Here is an 18,451-nt window from a genome sequence, read left to right as displayed (position 1 = left end):
CGCGGATAAATGCGAGTTATCGCGTTTTCATGTACCTGTGTTCTTGATCTTGGTTTCACAGTGAAAATACTGCCCTCATGAACCTGATTCACCCCTTTGACGTATTTAAAGTTTCATCAAGTGGGTGAATCAGGTTCAAGATGTGCATGGCCACATAGGTTAACATTGATCTGTATTCAAAGGCGTGAAAAAAAATTCTTGTAAAAGCAAAATTTTTAAAACTGTGTACATGAGGCCCGTGTAAGGATGGCCAGATGGCCATACACAGAGCGAATTTGCTTGATTCCCCCATCAACACAGAATGTGTTGATGCAGGAATCCTTCCCTGCCAGGCCATTGTCTTCTCCCGGGAAGGGGGGGGGGGCGAGCCGTCCTGACTGGGAGAAGACAGTGTAATCACAAGCGAATCCGGCAGGTTGTACTCAAGTTGATCGATCAATCAACTTGGTACATTCAGCCTGTCAATTAATGATTCCAATTTAGGCTGGCCATAGATTAATTGAAAATTTTCTGGTTCAGCAGTGACTTATCTCTGGCCATTCCTACTTGACAGAGGCTAATCTAAAAATCGACTTTTGTCAAATAAGATGTTGGACATTTTTCATTCAATCAGCTGCTGCCATGCCGATCAGTGTATTCTGACAGCAAAGGCGTCACTTTCATAATACAATAGCACAAGGCTTAGCTGGATAATCAGTCAGTGTCAGTTCAGTGAGGGAGTAGGACGCTTCCCGACGAGTCTGCTCTCTCCAGGGACCAGACAGATAGCCAGCTAGACACCGCAGACAGGCAGGCAGGCTCCTACAATCTTTGCTGCATGAATCAACTTGCAGCCCATAGGACCGGCTCCTTCCTTCCCTTCGTGGGCCCCTCTCTTCAGGTAAGACCCTGTCTTTCAGGGCCATCTTTCCACCCCCAGGAATCGCTAGTGACCGTCCTTTTCAGGACAGCCACTCTAGCGATCCAAATTGCGGCTGTTTACCTTCTCTTAGAGCCGCATGCACCCCAATCAGTCACCCATAATCACCCCGGCCACCCGCCGCGCATAGCAGCGCTTTTTTCTGGCGATCTGCGGCTCTTTCCCGCATCCGCGCCAGACCAGGCATTATTCGCGGCCGCCGCAATTAGGAAAGACCGCGGCTTCAGCCGCGGCCTAGAGGCGCGCCGCAAAAAGGAGCACTGACAGCCTGGAAATTTTCCTGGAATTGTCAGGGATCATCCCCCTATCCCTGGAGGATCCCATCCTCCCCTGGATTAACAACCAGCTCATACCCACCAAGCCAAACAGCCCCCAAACCTGAGGCCTGTGGCCCGGTCGGCGGCCATCTTGGTACTCCTCAGCTACAGTGACACCCTTCTTCCCCCCTTTCCCCCCCCCCCCATTCCAAACAGTACTTGATCCAGGGTTTCGTCCGATCGCCTTTCAGGGATCAGGAAGGAATTTTTTTCCCTGCGCCAGCAAATTGGCTTAGCACTGCCAGGGTTTTTTTGCCTTCCTCTGGACCAAGGCCAAGCGAGAGGATTCAGCGAATCTTCCCTCTATTGCAATTAATCCCCCCCCCCCCGGTGACTGGCAACAATGGTTAAACTGCGATACTCTGCAGAAACGATTTGGGGTCTGAGACAATTCGCAACAGTATTACCAGCCGTCACCAAAAAGGCCTTAAAAATAGACCAACTTTTGAGATTCGATCGACGATCGACCATCAAAAATTTCAACCATTTAACCCAGCTCAAGCACATATCATGTGCTTTGATCAACACAAGATCGGCAGTAAAACACCGATCAGAAATCCACGATTTCTTACTACAAAACGATCTAGACTGCCTCTTTATCACAGAAAGCTGGCTTTCAGACGACTGCAACACCATTCTTGGAGAATTGGTGCCAGAAAATTATCGAATTATAACGGAAAACAGAATAGGGCAAAGAGGAGGAGGCCTGGCAGTGATCCATAAGTTTAATATTGCAATCACTAAGCCGGTCCTTCAAAATCCTCTTCCATTTATGGAAACCCTTACTCTTCAACTTCAAACTAACCCCCAGGAGACTGTTCACATTCTCCTCTGCTATAGGCCACCTGGGCCAAAATCGCAGCTTCTACCATCATTAACGGAGTTCATATGCACTTATACCCTTAACAGCAAACATCTTTTGCTGCTCGGGGACTTCAATCTGTGGGCCAACTCCTCACAGGATCCCATTGCGGATGCCTGCATCGATCACCTGGAAGGATTAGGACTACAGCAACTTATATGCGGACCCACGCATGCTTCAGGTCACACACTCGACCTAATTTTCAGACAAAATCTGAAAATAAACATTTTTGGAAATGAACCTTTGCCATGGACAGACCACCATGCAATTAGTTTCATAATTTCCAAAATTCCACCAGTTATAAAAGCACCCATGCCGGTGACAATACACTGGGCTAGATCTCAGAAGAAGCTCCATTCGGAACTCTTCAAATCTACCTTGGGAAACCGAATCGAAACTATTCATCCTCAGTTAACAGCCTCAGATACACTGGATGCCATAAATGCAGCTCTGCTACAGTCAGCCGACTTAGTAGCACCGAAACGCAAAGTCTGCATCCGGAAAAAAAAGTCCGGCTGGTTCAACAACCAGCTGTCCCTACTGAAGCAAGAGCACAGAAGGGCGGAAGCCGCCTGGAAAAGAAGCCCTTCAGAAGATCACCTCATCATCTACAAGGCAATAACAACACAATATCATAAAGAAATCTTCAAAGCCAAGAAACATAATTTTTCTATGACGATTAACAGCGCCATGAACCGCCCCCGAGAACTCTTCAAGATGGTCACCCAGACCATGAATCCGGGATGTCTTGAAGTCCCCAATTCAGACACCCAAGAGTTCTGTAATGAACTATCGGATTTCTTCATCGACAAAATCGAAAGAATCCGGGTAAGTATTCTGCAAAAAAATACCCCCCTCAGCCCCCTCTTCAATCAACTACAAAACACCAACAGAAACCTTCTACAATCAACTAAGTTCACTCTGGAACCCATCTCCATCGATACCACCAAAAATATCATTGGTGCGTTGCGGAACAGCACAGCACCCAATGACATCATTCCCACCAAGCTGCTGAAGGAATGCGCCGACATTCTGGCGCCTCCCATCACACAGCTTATAAATCAGTCATTTAAGGAAGGCATAGTGCCATCCCTGCTGAAAGAGGGCACAATCCAGCCCATCTTGAAAAAACCTAACTTGGATCCCAAGGACCCAACTCACCGCCGCCCCATAACAGGCCTAAATATTCTCTCCAAGATAATAGAGAAAATAGTGGTACAACAGCTGCAACAGCATCTGGATACCCACAATCTACTCGATCCATTTCAATCAGGTTTCCGTCCCGGACACGGGACAGAAACGGCCTTACTCAAAATATGGGACGATGCCCTCGAGGCCGCAGACGAGGGAGAATACTGTCTCCTGGTTCTGCTGGACCTAAGCGCAGCCTTTGACACAGTAGACCACAAAATGTTACTGATGCGACTGGCCGAGGTAGCCAGAATCGCAGAAGATGATTTACCATGGTTTTCCTCCTTTCTTGAAAACCGATCACAAACAGTGAAACTGGGATCTTTCACGTCGGAAAAACGCACGGTGCCATGTGGAGTCCCCCAAGGATCCCCCCTGTCACCGGTACTGTTCAACATCTATCTTCGCCCTCTCTTTGATATTATCAGTAGCCAAGAACTACTTTATCACTCTTATGCAGACAATACGCAATTGTATTTTCGCATCTGCAACAAAAAGGATCATCATCTCAGTTTAGAGAAATGTCTCTCTTCGATAGAAAACTGGATGACTAAGAGTTATCTTAAACTCAACAGTTCCAAAACAGAACTTCTTATGTTTCACGCCAGCCGAAAGAGTCAACTGGCAACAACCTGGACACCGCCGCCCATTCTGGGCCAAAGCATCACCCCTAGCTCCAAAGTCAAAAGTCTAGGAGTCATTTTTGAGACCTTCATGACAATGGACGCACAAATAGGGTCAATAGTCAGCGGATCGCACCATTTGTTGCGCCTACTACGCAGACTTATTCCATTTATCCCCAAAGAAGACGTAGCAGTCGTGGTGGGAACAATCATGAATTCCAGACTGGACTATGCAAAGGCCCTTTACCTCGGGCTCCCAAAGTACCAAATCGCTCGTCTGCAAGTCGTACAGAATACGGCCGCCAGACTGGTGACTGGGAAAAGGACATGGGAATCAATCTCACCTTCGCTGAGAACCCTTCACTGGCTGCCAGTAAAAGACAGAATTGTATTTAAAGCACTCTGCCTGACACATAAGTGCATCCATGGGAAGGCGCCGCAATATCTTTGCGACAAGATAGAACCTCACAATTCTAATCGCGTTCTGCGATCCACTGACCAAAATCTGGTCAAGGTGCCAAAAACCAAATACAAGTCCAAAGGAGAAAGAAGGTTTGCTTTTCAAGGTCCGAGACTATGGAACGCTTTACCAACCAGCGTTCGGTTGGAGGAAAACCACCTGACTTTCAGAAGACAGATTAAAACTCTGCTCTTTTGATGTCATGAGACACGAAACATCAAGCGCCCAGAGGCGATTCAGTTCGCATGTGCCGCGCTATATAAGTTTTTCATTCATTCATTCATTCACAGTGGCAAGGATTCCTCCAACCACCTCACTTTTGTGGATGGGGGAACCCGTTAGTTTTTGTTTTCGTTCAGCCTGAAAACTGATCGGAAGAAAAAAACGCAGTGTCTATACCCAGCTTTAGTTGTAGAAGGATAGTTTGAGCTATGCAGGAATCTTTTGTGCACACAAAAAAAAAACCACCAAACACACCTTTAGAATGTAAAAAAAAGACTTTAAATAAGTCAAATAACATCAGTGAAGCAAGAGCAGAAATTCCCTGTGTGCAGTGTAATTGTGTACACGCAGTGTAACTTCCCCTTTAGTCTCCGGTCTCCACCCCCTCAGCAATCAGTAAATCCCTCCACGCCTGTAAAAGCTCAGTTATTGTGTTGTCTGCAGAGCTCCAACATGTTGCTTCTCCCACCCGGAGATCTGGAGAGGCTAGAGATGGTGGGATGTGGAGGATTTGGGAACGTCTATAGAGGATGGAGCCAGATGCTGAAAATGGAGGTAGCGCTCAAAGTGGTGCAAGAAGGCCATAGGTATGTACTAGCAAGATGCTTCTGAAAACTGTTTTTCTTGGGCGAACCCCGAAAACTCCTTTCTTCAGGGAAACCTATCCCGCCTCTGCCTCAAAATTGAACTTCTACTGTCTCCATTAAAGTAGAACTAAAGGCAAAACTTTTTTTGTTGTTAATTTTAGAGTAAGGAAAGGTTATAAACATCTATGCCAGGGGTACTGAATTAAAATTCACGGGGGTCCGGTCGGAAAAAAATTGTTCCAGCGGAGGTCCGAATGCCATATTGGTGCTAGGACTCCACATGATATCCTCCACTTCACAGAGTCCCCCACCACCACTCACACACACCTTTACCACCCACACACATCACACATAGGCCCAGATTCTCATACATTAGCGCTGCTCCTGGGCAGCGTAATGTATGAGCTCTACGTTACACCGCCGCAGGTCTACAGGTTTAAATCCTGATTCTCAGAACACTTACCTGTAAACTTGCGGCGGTGTATCGTTAGATTGCTCGGCGCAAGCCCGCCCAATTCAAATGGGGCGGGCACCATTTAAATTAGGCGCGCTCCCGCGCCGAGCGTACTGCGCATGCTCCGTCGGGTAAATTACCCCGACGTGCATTGCGCTAAATGACGTCGCCCCAACGTCATTTGCCTAGATGTATACGTAAATGGCGTCCAGCGCCATTCACGGACGTCTTACGCAAACGACGTAATTTTGATTCAATTCGACGCGGGAACGACGGCCATAGTTAACATTGGTTGCCCCTGCTAATAGCAGGGGCAACCTTATGCGTCGGGTACGCTACGCAAACGACGTTAATTCGCTGCGTCGACCTCGCGTATGTTCGGGAATCGCCGTACTTACCTCATTTGCATAGACGATGGGGAAAAGCGACGATGCGACACCTAGCGGCGGGAAAACAAATTACTTTTAAGATCTGACAGCGTAACAGCCTTACGCTTGTCAGATCTAATGGGTACCTATGCGCAACTGATTCTAAGAATCAGTCGCATAGATACCCGGGGCCAGATGAGGAGTTACGACGGCGATAATGGTGTTGCGCCGTCGTAACGCCTTCGAGAATCTGGGCCTTTGTGCTTTATTTCTTTCAACTTTATTGAAATGTCAAAATCTATTTCATTTATTTTTTATGCACCACAGCTCAGTTGCATTTTGCACCACACTGCTCAGCACGCAGTGGCGCTGTTGCAGTGTGAACAGGACACATAGAAAACAATTGTTTTCTATTGCCCTTGCAGAGACTTGTGTTTTGCTAGTGCAGAAATCACAGACCCCCTTTTATATCAGTGTCTTCAGTCCCCCACTTTACATCACAGAACCCCTTTTACATCAGTGTCCTCAGCCCCCCCCCTTACGTCACATCCCCCTGCCTCATTGCAAACCCCCATCACAGACCCCCCCCCCCCCCCCATCACAGACTGACTGCCCAAATCACAGACTCCTCATTACAGACTGACCCCCCCATCACAGACTGACCCCCCCATCACAGACTGACCGCCCAAATCACAGACCCCTCATTACAGACTGACCCCCCATCACAGACTGACCTGACCCATCACAGACTGACCTAACCCATCACAGACTGACCTAACCCATCACAGACTGACCCCGCCATCACAGACCCTCCCATCACAAACTGGTCCCGACCCATCACAGACAGACCCCCCCATCACAGACCCCCATCACAGACTGGTCCCGACCCATCACAGACTGACTCATCACAGACCCCCCCATCACAGACTTACCCCCGAATCACAGATGGACCCCCCCAATCACAGACTGAACCCCCCACAATCACAGACCCCCCATTACAGACTGATCCCCCCCAATCACAGACCCCATCACAGACTGATCCCCCCAATCACAGATGAACCCCCCCCAATCGCAGACTGACTTCCCCATTACAGACGGACCCCCCCATCACAATCACAGACCCCTCCATCACAGACTGACTCCCCCATTGCAGACTGGTCCCCCCACAATCACAGACCCCTCCATCACAGACTCACCCCCCCATCACAGACTGACTCCCCCCATTGCAGAATGACTCCCCCCATTGCAGAATGACTCCCTCCATTGCAGAATGACTCCACTCCACCATTGCAGACTGACCCCCCATTGCAGACTGACCCCCCATCACAGAATGACTCCCCCCATTGCAGAATGACTCCCCCCATTGCAGAATGACTCCCCCCATTGCAGAATGACTCCCTCCATTGCAGAATGACTCCACTCCACCATTGCAGACTGACCCCCCATTGCAGACTGACCCCCCATCACAGAATGACTCCCCCCATTGCAGAATGACTCCCCCCATTGCAGAATGACTCCCCCCATTGCAGACTGACTCCACTCCACCATTGCAGACTGACCCCCCATTGCAGACTGACCCCCCCATCACAGACTGACTCCCCCCATTGCAGAATGACTCCCCCCATTGCAGAATGACTCTCCCCATTGCAGACTGACTCCACTCCACCATTTTAGACTGACCCCCCATTGCAGACTGACCCCCCATCACAGACTGACTCCCCCATTGCAGAATGACTCCCTCATTACAGTCCTCTCTCGATATCAAAAACCACTGGCCTTTACAGCACAGCACAGCACAGCACTCCCCCCACCACAAAACCCTACCTTTTTCACACAGGACATGAAGCGTGGGCGCTCTGGACAATGGGCGGGACTTTTCACGTTAAAATTGAGTGATTTATTGCTGGGACCGCCCCGCTGCCTAGCAACCAATCCAACACTTTTTAACTTAAAAAGTCCCGCCCTTTGTCCAGAGTGGTCGCGCTTCATGTTTTGTGTGATTAGACAGACAGTATGGGGAGGGGGCAGTGCAGTGACATTAGAGAAGGCACGGACATGCCAAGCCTTCCATGCTGTGTATATAGCAGCATCGGCAGGCGGGCGAGCCGGGTGAATGGCCACCCGCGGTCCGCCATTTAGTGATGCCTGATCTATGCCATCCATGTCCCATTGGGCCGACTTCCCTTCACTTCTTGTCCTATAGCCAAAACAGGAATTGAGAGGAAATCCCTCCAAAGTCCCTGGTTGAACTAGTGTCCCAATTGGAAGATTCCCCCCCCCCCCCCATTACTGTTCTGATGACAACCCAAAATGTACTTTCACTTTTGAAGATGTTGGTAAACAGGGCAAATAGGGAGGGTGCATCTCCCTAAGGCTTAATGTACATGGGACGTTTGGTGAAACCTCTCCTGAACGATTTAACTTGACAGTTACCGATAGTCCATTTTGCCACGTTTACATGTCTTGTTTAGCCACGTTTAGACGCGTTTGAGTTTAGAAGCTTTTTTTTTAAATAGTCAAAAATGTATCCCAAATAAAAATGCCTGTTAACGTATCGCGGCGAAATGCATATTACCGCGTTTACACACATTTACAAGCTGTTACATGCATTTGGCATTTCGAATGTCTCTGAACATCCGTCCTGAACGCATTTTTTTGCTTTCTGTAAGATTGGGGTTATTAGACTCCAGCGATAGATGCGTTTTTCAGTGAGTACGCTAGTCCAGAACTGAGTTTTTAAGGGCCTGGTAGCCCACTTTTATTTAAAAGCACAAAAGTTCACAAATACAATAGCAGCCCTCGCAGGGGGTTCCACCATTCCTGTATCTTGCAAACTCAATAGATTAGCCTCCTGGCTTTCACACTTGCCATCCGGCAGTTTCAGGCCTCTAGCTTAGGCCTAAGGTTCTGTTCCTTCAGAACAAACAGTTTCCTAGAGTTAAGCACACACCTAGCTTACTCCTGTCAGCGTCTTGCTGCTTTATCACCAATGACATCTGCCTCCTGCAGATATGCATGCTTTAGCTGCCCCCATCCAGCATCTCTGACTCCTCTCAGGGAGATTGGGAATCCACCTGACTCCCGGGAACAGACTTCCTGTCTGTTGGGTGGGGCCCTGAGCTATAGTCAGGTCAGAACTAAATAGCTGAACACACAGCTGTGCAATTAGTGTGTCTTTCACTCCAGAATATGGCGTAACCCAGCAATCTTTCACATAGCACAGAGTCCCACCCTCACATTTCCAAAAAATCCTTCTAAATTCAACTGCCTATAAATGACTATAAACAACCCTGTGTGCATGTACTGATAAGATCACACAGAGTAGAGTTCAGGGGCAGCTGAAAAAAAATGCCCAACTCAGTGGCGTAACTAGAACCTTCAGGGCCCCGATGCAAGAAACCATAAAGGGCTCCCCTGACCCCCCGGACAGGGCTCTTTTCTCCGAGCTCGGTGGCGGAACAACAGGACCCAGTCGCTAGTGGATGGCTGCATATAAAGGAACCGATTTTTCCATTCCCCCTGCTTCTCCTCCTCTCCCTCCCACAGGCATTCAGTGGCTGCAGGAGGTAAATGGAGAGATTGGTTCCTCTATGCCAGTGTTTCTCAATACTTTTCCAGCCAGGGCACCCTTGAAGTATACTCTTAGGTCAGTGAAGGTGAACCTTGGCAACCCAGATGTTTTGGAACTACATTCCCCATGATGCTCAACTACACTGCAGAGTGCATGAGCATCATGGGAAATGTAGTTCCAAAACATCTGGGGTGCCAAGGTTCGCCATCACTGCCCTAGGTGAATGGGGCTGCACTGCAACCACCCTGCAACTGTGTGCAATGCAACTTAGTGATAAAGCATTTAAAGCGGTGGTTCACCCTGCAGAACAACATTTTAGCATACAATTCGGCATTGTAGCGCGAGCTACAGTATGCCGGTCTTAATTTTTTTATCGCCGTACTCACAGTGTAATCGTACATAGTAGATTCTGACTGCCCGCGGGGAATGGGCGTTCCTTTCAAGAGGGAGGGTGATTGACGGCCGGCTCTGGCACGTCACGCTCCCCGAAGACAGCCGGAGTAGGTCTCGGCTCTTCACGGCGCCTGCGCACAGACTATGCGCAGGCGCCGTGAAGAGCCAAGCCTATTTCGGCTATTTCCGGAGAAGCGTGACGCGCCAGAGCCGGCCGTCAATCACCTTCCGTCTGGATTGGAACGCCCATTCCCCGTGGGCAGTCGGAATCTACTATGTACGATTACACTGTAAGTACGGCGATAAAAAAATTAAGACCGGCATACTGTAGCTCGCGCTACAATGCCGAATTTTAGGCTAGAAGAAAAAAAAATTATTTTTTATTTTATAGGGTGAACCCCCGCTTTAAGGGGTTAAAACAGGCAGTCAGGAGGCAACACATTGCCTCTTTACCAGCTGTCAAATGCCTCTGAAAAGCGATCTGAGCATGGATTGCTTTTCAATGGAACAGCATTTTTTTGCTGGTACTATGAACAAGCAAAAAAATTAAAAATCGGTTCTGATTGTACACAAATAGGGGGTCATGTAAACGCACATACATACACATACACTGTTTATATACTGTACATATATATTAATGCACATATGCACACACATATAAACCAGTGGTGGCTGGTGCTCAACATTTTTGGGGGGCGCAAGCAAACTGAAAAATTGCAGTCTCACTGTGCCCATCAAAAGCAGCCACTGTGCCCATCAAATGCAGCCACTGTGCCCATCAAATGCAGCCACTGTGCCATCAAACGCAGCCACTGTGCCATCAAACGCAGCCACTGTACCCTCAAACGGAGCCACTGTGCCCATCAAATGCAGCCACTGTGCCCATCAAACGCAGCCACTGTGCCCATCAAACGCAGCCACTGTGCCCATCAAATGCAGCCACTGTGCCCATCAAATGCAGCCACTGTGCCCTCAACCGCAGCCACTGTGCCCTCAACCACAGCCACTGTGCCCATCAAATGCAGACACTGTGCCCATCAAATGCAGCCACTGTGCCCATCAACCGCAGCCACTGTGCCCATCAAATGCAGACACTGTGCCCATCAAATGCAGACACTGTGCCCATCAAATGCAGCCACTGTGCCCATCAAATGCAGCCACTGTGCCCTCAACCGCAGCCACTGTGCCATCAACCACAGCCACTGTGCCCATCAAATGCAGCCACTGTGCCCATCAAATGCAGCCACTGTGCCCATCAACCGCAGCCACTGTGCCCATCAACCGCAGCCACTGTGCCCATCAACCGCAGCCACTGTGCCCATCAAATGCAGACACTGTGCCCATCAAATGCAGACACTGTGCCCATCAAATGCAGCCAAGCGCCTTGAGGCGATTAAGTTCGCATGTGCTGCGCTATACAAGTTACTCAGTCACTCACTCACTCATGAAATGCAGCCACTGTGTCCATCAAACGCAGCCACTGTGTCCATCAAACGCAGCCACTGTGCCCATCAACTGCAGCCACTGTGTCCTCAACCGCAGCCACTGTGCCATCAACCGCAGCCACTGTGCGCATCAAATGCAGACACTGTGCCCATCAAATGCAGCCACTGTGCCCATCAAATGCAACCACTGTGCCATCAACTGCAGCCACTGTGCCATCAAACGCAGCCAGGGGGTGGCTGGGGAGAGGGGGGCAATGCCGTGCGCTCTTATGGACGCACCACCACTAACACATACATGCACACTCAAATACATACATGTTCACATGCACACACACATTCATACACATATGGCATGCACACTCACATACATACAGTGATGAAAATAAGTATTTGAACACCCTGCTATTTTGCAAGTTCTCCCACTTGGAAATCATGGAGGGGTCTGAAATTGTTATCGTAGGTGCATGTCCACTGTGAGAGACATAATAAAAAAAAAAAAAATCCAGAAATCACAATGTATGATTTTTTTAATTGTTTATTTGTATGATACAGCTGCAAATAAGTATTTGAACACCTGAGAAAATCAATGTTAATATTTGGTACAGTAGCCTTTGTTTGCAATTACAGTGGTCAAACGTTTCTTGTAGTTTTTCACCAGGTTTGCACACACTGGAGGAGGGATTTTTGCCCACTCCTCCACACAGATCTTCTCTAGATCAGTCAGGTTTCTGGGCTGTCGCTTCACAGTAGGGATGGTGTTCTTGGGATGGTACTCATCATTCTTCTTCCTCCAAACACGGTTAGTGGAATTATGACCAAAAAGTTATATTTTGGTCTCATCTGACCACATGACTTTCTCCCATGACTCCTCTGGATCATCCAAATGGTCATTGGCAAACTTAAGACGGGCCTTGACATGTGCTGGTTTAAGCAGGGGAACCTTCCGTGCCATGCATGATTTCAAACCATGACGTCTTAGTGTATTACCAACAGTAACCTTGGAAACGGTGGTCCCAGCTCTTTTCAGGTCATTGACCAGCTCCTCCCGTGTAGTCCTGGGCTGATTTCTCACCTTTCTTAGGATCATTGAGACCCCACGAAGTGAGATTTTGCATGGAGCCCCAGTCCGAGGGAGATTGACAGTCATGTTTAGCTTCTTCCATTTTCTAATGATTGCTCCAACAGTTCCAACGGTTCAAAACCCGCGCATGCTCAGAATCAAGTCGACGCATGCTTGGAATCATTGAACTTCGTTTTTTTTCAGCACGTCGTCGTGTTTTACGTCACTGCGTTGGACTCGATCGTTTTTTTAACTGATGGTGTGTAGGCACATCAGACCATCAGTCAGCTTCATCGGTTAACAGATGAGAACGGTCCTTCAGTCCGTTTTCATCAGTTTGGACTGATCGTGTGTACAGGGCCTAAGTCTCCTTCTCGCTTCAACTATTACTTTACTTCTAGGAAAAAAGTGTGTCCCAGGACACACTTCTTTTTTTTTCACAATCAAAAATATTATTTAAGAAAATGTAGCATACAATCACACTTCTTTCCTTGTAATCATTTAGGGGATTGTGCCAGAATTTATTACACAGGCTTCCCCCACCCAGTATTTTCTTTATTATTTTACTTCAGATGTTTTTTACACATTTTCTATTTAAAAGGCTCAAAATTGAAACATAAATAAATAAAAACACTGTTTCATTCGTAATAACCTTTTCAATGATTTTTATCAGAATCATCATTATAATCATCATTATAATGAATCATCATTATATTAAAAAGGACAAATTACAGAAAAAAGTGTGCACATTTGATGTGCAGTAGCACTATTTATTTTTTAACTAGCACTGCACAAAAAAAAAGTATGTTTTGTTTAGATTTGTTGTGTTTTATTGTCTAAAGATTGTGAAAAAAAATCATTGTTGGAAGACAATGGGAGTTATTTACTAAAGGCAAATCCACTTTGCACTACAAGTGCAAAGTGCACTTGGAAGTGCAGTCGCTGTAGATCTGAGGGGGACATGCAAGGAAAATAAAAAACAGCATTTTAGCTTGCACATGATTGGATGATAAAATCAGCAGAGCTTCCCCTCATTTCAGACCTATTCCTCAGATTTACAGCAAAAGCACTTCCAAGTGCACTTTCAGTGCAATTTCAAGTGCAAACTTGTAGCGCAAAGTGGGTTTGCCTTTCCTAAATAACCCCCAATATCATAAAAAAATCCCTGTTTGTCCTTAAAAAACAATATATGTATTTATTTTGTTGTCTTTAGTTATTAGAAAGTTATTGCCGATTAACAAGAGGCAAAGTGGTTAAATGTGGCAAAACTTACATGGGGCCTAATGATTTGTAATTTTTAAGTACAAGTACGCTCCATTCAAGATATATTATCCGGTATTACCATCACGCCGATTATACAGTTGATGTGTTGTGGGGAATTGTCAGCTATGTAGTGACTGCATGGTATCACATATCAATGAATGGAGAGGTGTCACAGAGCTCAGACACTGCAAAAGATCACAGTGTGGCTTTTGTTGGGTGGAAATTTCTGCAGAGATCTGGGAAAACCCCAGCCTAGGAAATTCCAGGGGTGTGAGTGTATAGTGACAGAACTGTGCAGGCCTGGAGCGATAATCTCAGCTGGATGGGAAACTAACTGTGACAGATGGTGATCTGACTACAATCAGTTCCAGAATGTGTGAAAGAAAAAGGAAATACTCCATGTATGAGGAGCGCACACAGCTCATATACTAGTCATGTACTTAACCACTTCATTACTGGGCACTTAAACCCCCTTCGTGTCCAGACCAATTTTCAGCCTTTAGCGCTGACGCATTTTGAATGACAATTGCGCGGTCATACAACACTGTACCCAAATTATATTTTTATCATTTTTTCCCCACACGTAGAGCTTTCTTTTGGTGGTATTGGATCATCTCTGCGATTTTTATTTTTTGCGCTATAAACAGAAGAAGACAATATTTTTTACTTTTTGTTATAATAATATCCCATTTTTTTTTTTTTATATTTTTTTCCTCGGTTTAGGCCGATACGTATTCTTCTACATATTTTTGTTAAAAAAAATCGCAATAAGCGTTTATTGATTGGTTTGCTCAAAAGTTATAGCGCCTACAAAATAGGGAATAGATTTATGATTTATTTTTTATTTTTTATTTTTTACTAGTAATGGCGGCGATCTGCGATTTTTTTTTTGTCAGGCCTGCGATATTGAGATATTGTGGCGGACATATCGGACACTTTTGACACAATTTTGGGACCATTCACATTTATACAGCGATCAGTGCTATAAAAATGCACTAATTACTGTATAAATGTGACTGGTAGGGAAGGGGTTAACACTAGGGGGTGAGGAAGGGGTTAAATGTATTCCCTGGGTGTGTTCTAACTGTGTGGGGGGAGGGGGGTGACTGGGGGAGGTGACCAATGCTGTGTCCCTATGTACAAGGGACACAGATCGGTCTCCTCTCCTCTGACAGCACGTGGAGCTCTGTGTTTACACACAGAGCTCCACGTCCCTGCTGTGTTACCGTCGAATGCGTGTACCCGGCGGACATCGCGGCCGCCAGGTACACGCACCGGCTTCCCAGCAATGCGCCGGGACAGTGTTTACCCGCTGCTCGCCCCCCAGTGGCGTGCGCGGGTAATGTAAACAAAGGACGTCTAAAGACGTCCACTCGGCACTTCAGGTCCGCGCTGCAGACGTCTTTTGTCTATAAGGGGTTGTAAAGGAAACATTTTTTTGATCTAAATTGCTTTCTTTACCTTACTGCAGTGCTCTTTTCATGTCCTCATTGTTCGTTTTTGCTCTGATGTTGCTCTATTTCTTCTCTGTTGTGGACACTTCCTGGTTGTCTGTTTGGAGATAACCACAGTGATGGGAGCTTTTTAGCTGTGGTCAGTAACGTGCTCGCCCCCGTCCTCGGGACTACAGCAGTGCGTCATGCTCGCTCTGCACAGCATACAGACTTCAAGGAGGTGTGATTATGGCTGTGTGGGTGGGTTTACAAGGCTTGCATATTCGTTGGGCGGTATAGTGGGAGGTATAGTGGGCGGTTCATTCAAATTCTGACTGAGAGCTTTCGTGCCCGTTTTTGTTAACTGTGCATTCGCAATGCGCAATGGATACTGGGAAATTTAGTTTTAACTGTACAGCGGCGGCGCTCACATGAACGAGTGCAGAGAAGCAGGAAGTTAATTGCAGAAACAAAACTAGAAACACAGAGGTAATAAATAGGAATGCTTTTAATCGCTTTATACTCGTTTTAAACATACATTTTAGCAAAAAAAAAAAATTGTATTTACAACTTCTTTTAAATATACAGTTGCTTAAGTAATTCGTACAGTATATATAGCTGCTTTAGCTGACAAAACATTTGAGGATTGTATGTGATACTTTCATGGTAATTACTATACAGGATTTACTGTATATAGCGCCAACGGTTTCTTTATAAAATAAAGGTCAAGCTGGCCACAAACAAAGCCAATCAGGTCAAAATTCAACCAGTGTGTGGCCCTGTCGCCCGACATCCTTCTACTAAAAAATAAATAGAGCTGGGAGAAAAATTATCTGCCGAACAGCGGCTAAATCGTGCAAAATACAGTAGCCACAGTGGGAGATTCCTCCATCTGGGTTGTTCAGCTTGTATGAAGGAATCTCTAAATGTGCATGTTGAGCCTTAGAAAAGTGTCCCTGCTCGTGAGAGCTTACAATCTAAGGAGAGGGGCAATGGATACAAAAGGTAGTAACAGTGCGAGAATGAGGCCCCATACACACCATAGAATCCATCCGCAGATAAATCCCAGCAAATGAGTTTCAGCGGATAGATCCTATGGTGTGTACACGCCAGCGGATCTTTATCCGCGGATAAATCTCCCCTGGGATGGATTTCCAGCAGATGAATATTTGCTGACATGCTCAACAAATCCATCTGCTGAAGTCCATCCCAACGGATGGATCCGCTGGTCTGTACAGACTCACCGAATCCATTCGTCCGAAGGGATCCCCCGCATGCGTCGCAATGATTCAACGCATGCGTGGAATTCCTTATATGACAGCGTCGCGCCCGTCGCCACGTCATAATCGCGGCGACGGCGCGACACGTCATCGCCAGAGGATTTCGGCGCGGATTTCAATGCGATGGTGAGTACACTCCATCGCATTAAAATCTGCTGAAATCCTCGAGAGGATTTATCCGCGGAAACGGTCCGCTGGACCGTATCCGCGGATAAATCCTCCCGTGTGTATGGGGCCTTAGTTGTTTGAGAAAGTAAAATTTGGTTGAAAGCGAGAAGCGGGATAGGCTTGCCTGAGGAGTTTTCAAGGATTGCCTGAAAGGGGACAGAGTAGGAGATAGACATATTGGGGTAGGGAGTTCCAGGAGATGGATAAAAAGAAGATAACTGCGCTAAACCAGAAATGCACACATAAATGTACAGATCTTGTGATAATATAAAAATACAATGGACGTGTGGCCAAGTGTATATCAAAAGTGCAGGCCACAAAACGATGGCCTATTAGTAATTAAGTGACTATATACTAAACAATTGAGCTCCAGAGCCCTGGATGCCCAAATATATAGGTGAAATTATAAACAATATATAAAAAAAAATATATAAAAAATAACCGTAACAGTGTGTCAAAGTTATCGATCTATCACCAATTTTGCAGTAAGTGATATTGCACACTAAACAGAAATTGTGACATAAACAATTTAATTAAGTGGATAGTCCAAAAGGAAGTCCGTAATAGGCTGTTGGAAACACCTGTGCAGATTTATAACCATGCGATTATCCGTGGAATAGATTATCCAAAAGTGAATCCACCACCAGTGATCGTAAGCCGCTTACCAGATTAAAAGGTCCCTATGGACCAAGCCCAGCATATAGCTTCTCAATAAAGCGATGTTGGTATCCAGATGCAGGCAGACTCCACAATGATATTCACATAAGCCAAATAAAGAAAAAAGGAAATGCTTCCATAGCATAAAACCACATGTGACTTTATTAAAATATATGCAGCAGATATTTCACTCACATTTCAGAAGATTCAAAAAAACGTTTCTGCCATGCAGCTCCGGCCGGACGCTGACAGGCAACAGGACTGCTCGTAGAGAGTAGACAGTTGAGAGGGGATGACACAGGAATGCCGCTCGCTCCACCCGACGCGTTTCGTGAAAGAATCACTTCGTCTTGGGGTACGAGCAGCACCCTGTATCACCCCCTCTTATATAGGTGACATACAAATAAAATTGAGGCCGAGCCTCATTACGGGCCGAACGCGCGCACGCGCGATGCCCCAGCTGCACCGTCAAGGTGCCGCTGTGTTCCAACCCTCCTCGACCACTGATTGGCTGTCATCGAGGGGGGAGACGCCCTGTTGGGCGGAACAACAGGCATGACGCGGCGCGCACACGGACCGGGAAGCTGGCCTAATAAAAACATATAGAGCCAAGCCTCGTTCTGGGATCACGCTCGAGCACGGCGTCCCGTAATCACGGGGCGGTGACGCGCTCCACAGTACTCCAGCCTACTACAACAGCAATTGGCTGGCGGCCTCCACAATGGGACGCCCACACATGGGGAGTGTGAACATCACCTCGTACGAGAGCGGAACCCGGCGAGGATTAGTCAAAGAGAGTCCCGGAAATGGTTATTGCACATGTATTGGGGGACACATTTTTTAAAATTCTACACTCATAATAACACATACTTCACGGACCAATGATATCCATGATTACACAATTATACAGAGTACAATAAATAAAAATTAAATCAATAATACAGTCAATATAAATATTCAATTAAATAGAATTATGTTAAAATGTGCAACCTTTGGGCATTTTGTAACCACCTTGAGTAGCAATAAATGTCTAAACCAAAAAGGGCACATTAAAAATTGGGGCCAAAGATGCAACCCTATTCCCTCAAGGTTGGTGAAACCCATGCAACGTCACGTATACCAATATTTGACATATTGGAACTGAGGACACAGAACTATAGTGAAGCTAATACCTAACT

At 46.6% G+C, this 18,451-nt stretch overlaps 1 protein-coding gene across 3 annotated transcripts in view; it reads left to right on the top strand.

The window, feature by feature from the left end:
* The first annotated feature begins 4,966 nt into the window (after positions 1-4,966).
* Positions 4,967-18,451, top strand: part of LOC120921148 (receptor-interacting serine/threonine-protein kinase 3-like) — a 59,415-nt gene continuing 45,930 nt past the window's right edge. Inside the window, exon 1 of one of the 3 annotated variants that reach the window (XM_040333841.1) lies at positions 4,967-5,181. In XM_040333841.1, the coding sequence (XP_040189775.1) occupies positions 5,048-5,181 (134 nt within the window). In that variant the 5' untranslated portion in view covers positions 4,967-5,047. The remainder of the gene's footprint in view (positions 5,182-18,451) is intronic. The other 2 variants (XM_040333839.1, XM_040333840.1) reach the window with 2 other exon arrangements.

Source organism: Rana temporaria, chromosome 13 (genome assembly GCF_905171775.1).
Source record: "Rana temporaria chromosome 13, aRanTem1.1, whole genome shotgun sequence".
NCBI classification, from domain to species: domain Eukaryota; kingdom Metazoa; phylum Chordata; class Amphibia; order Anura; family Ranidae; genus Rana; species Rana temporaria.
Note: the sequence above shows the minus strand (reverse complement) of the source record. Positions and strands in the feature narration are given on the sequence as shown.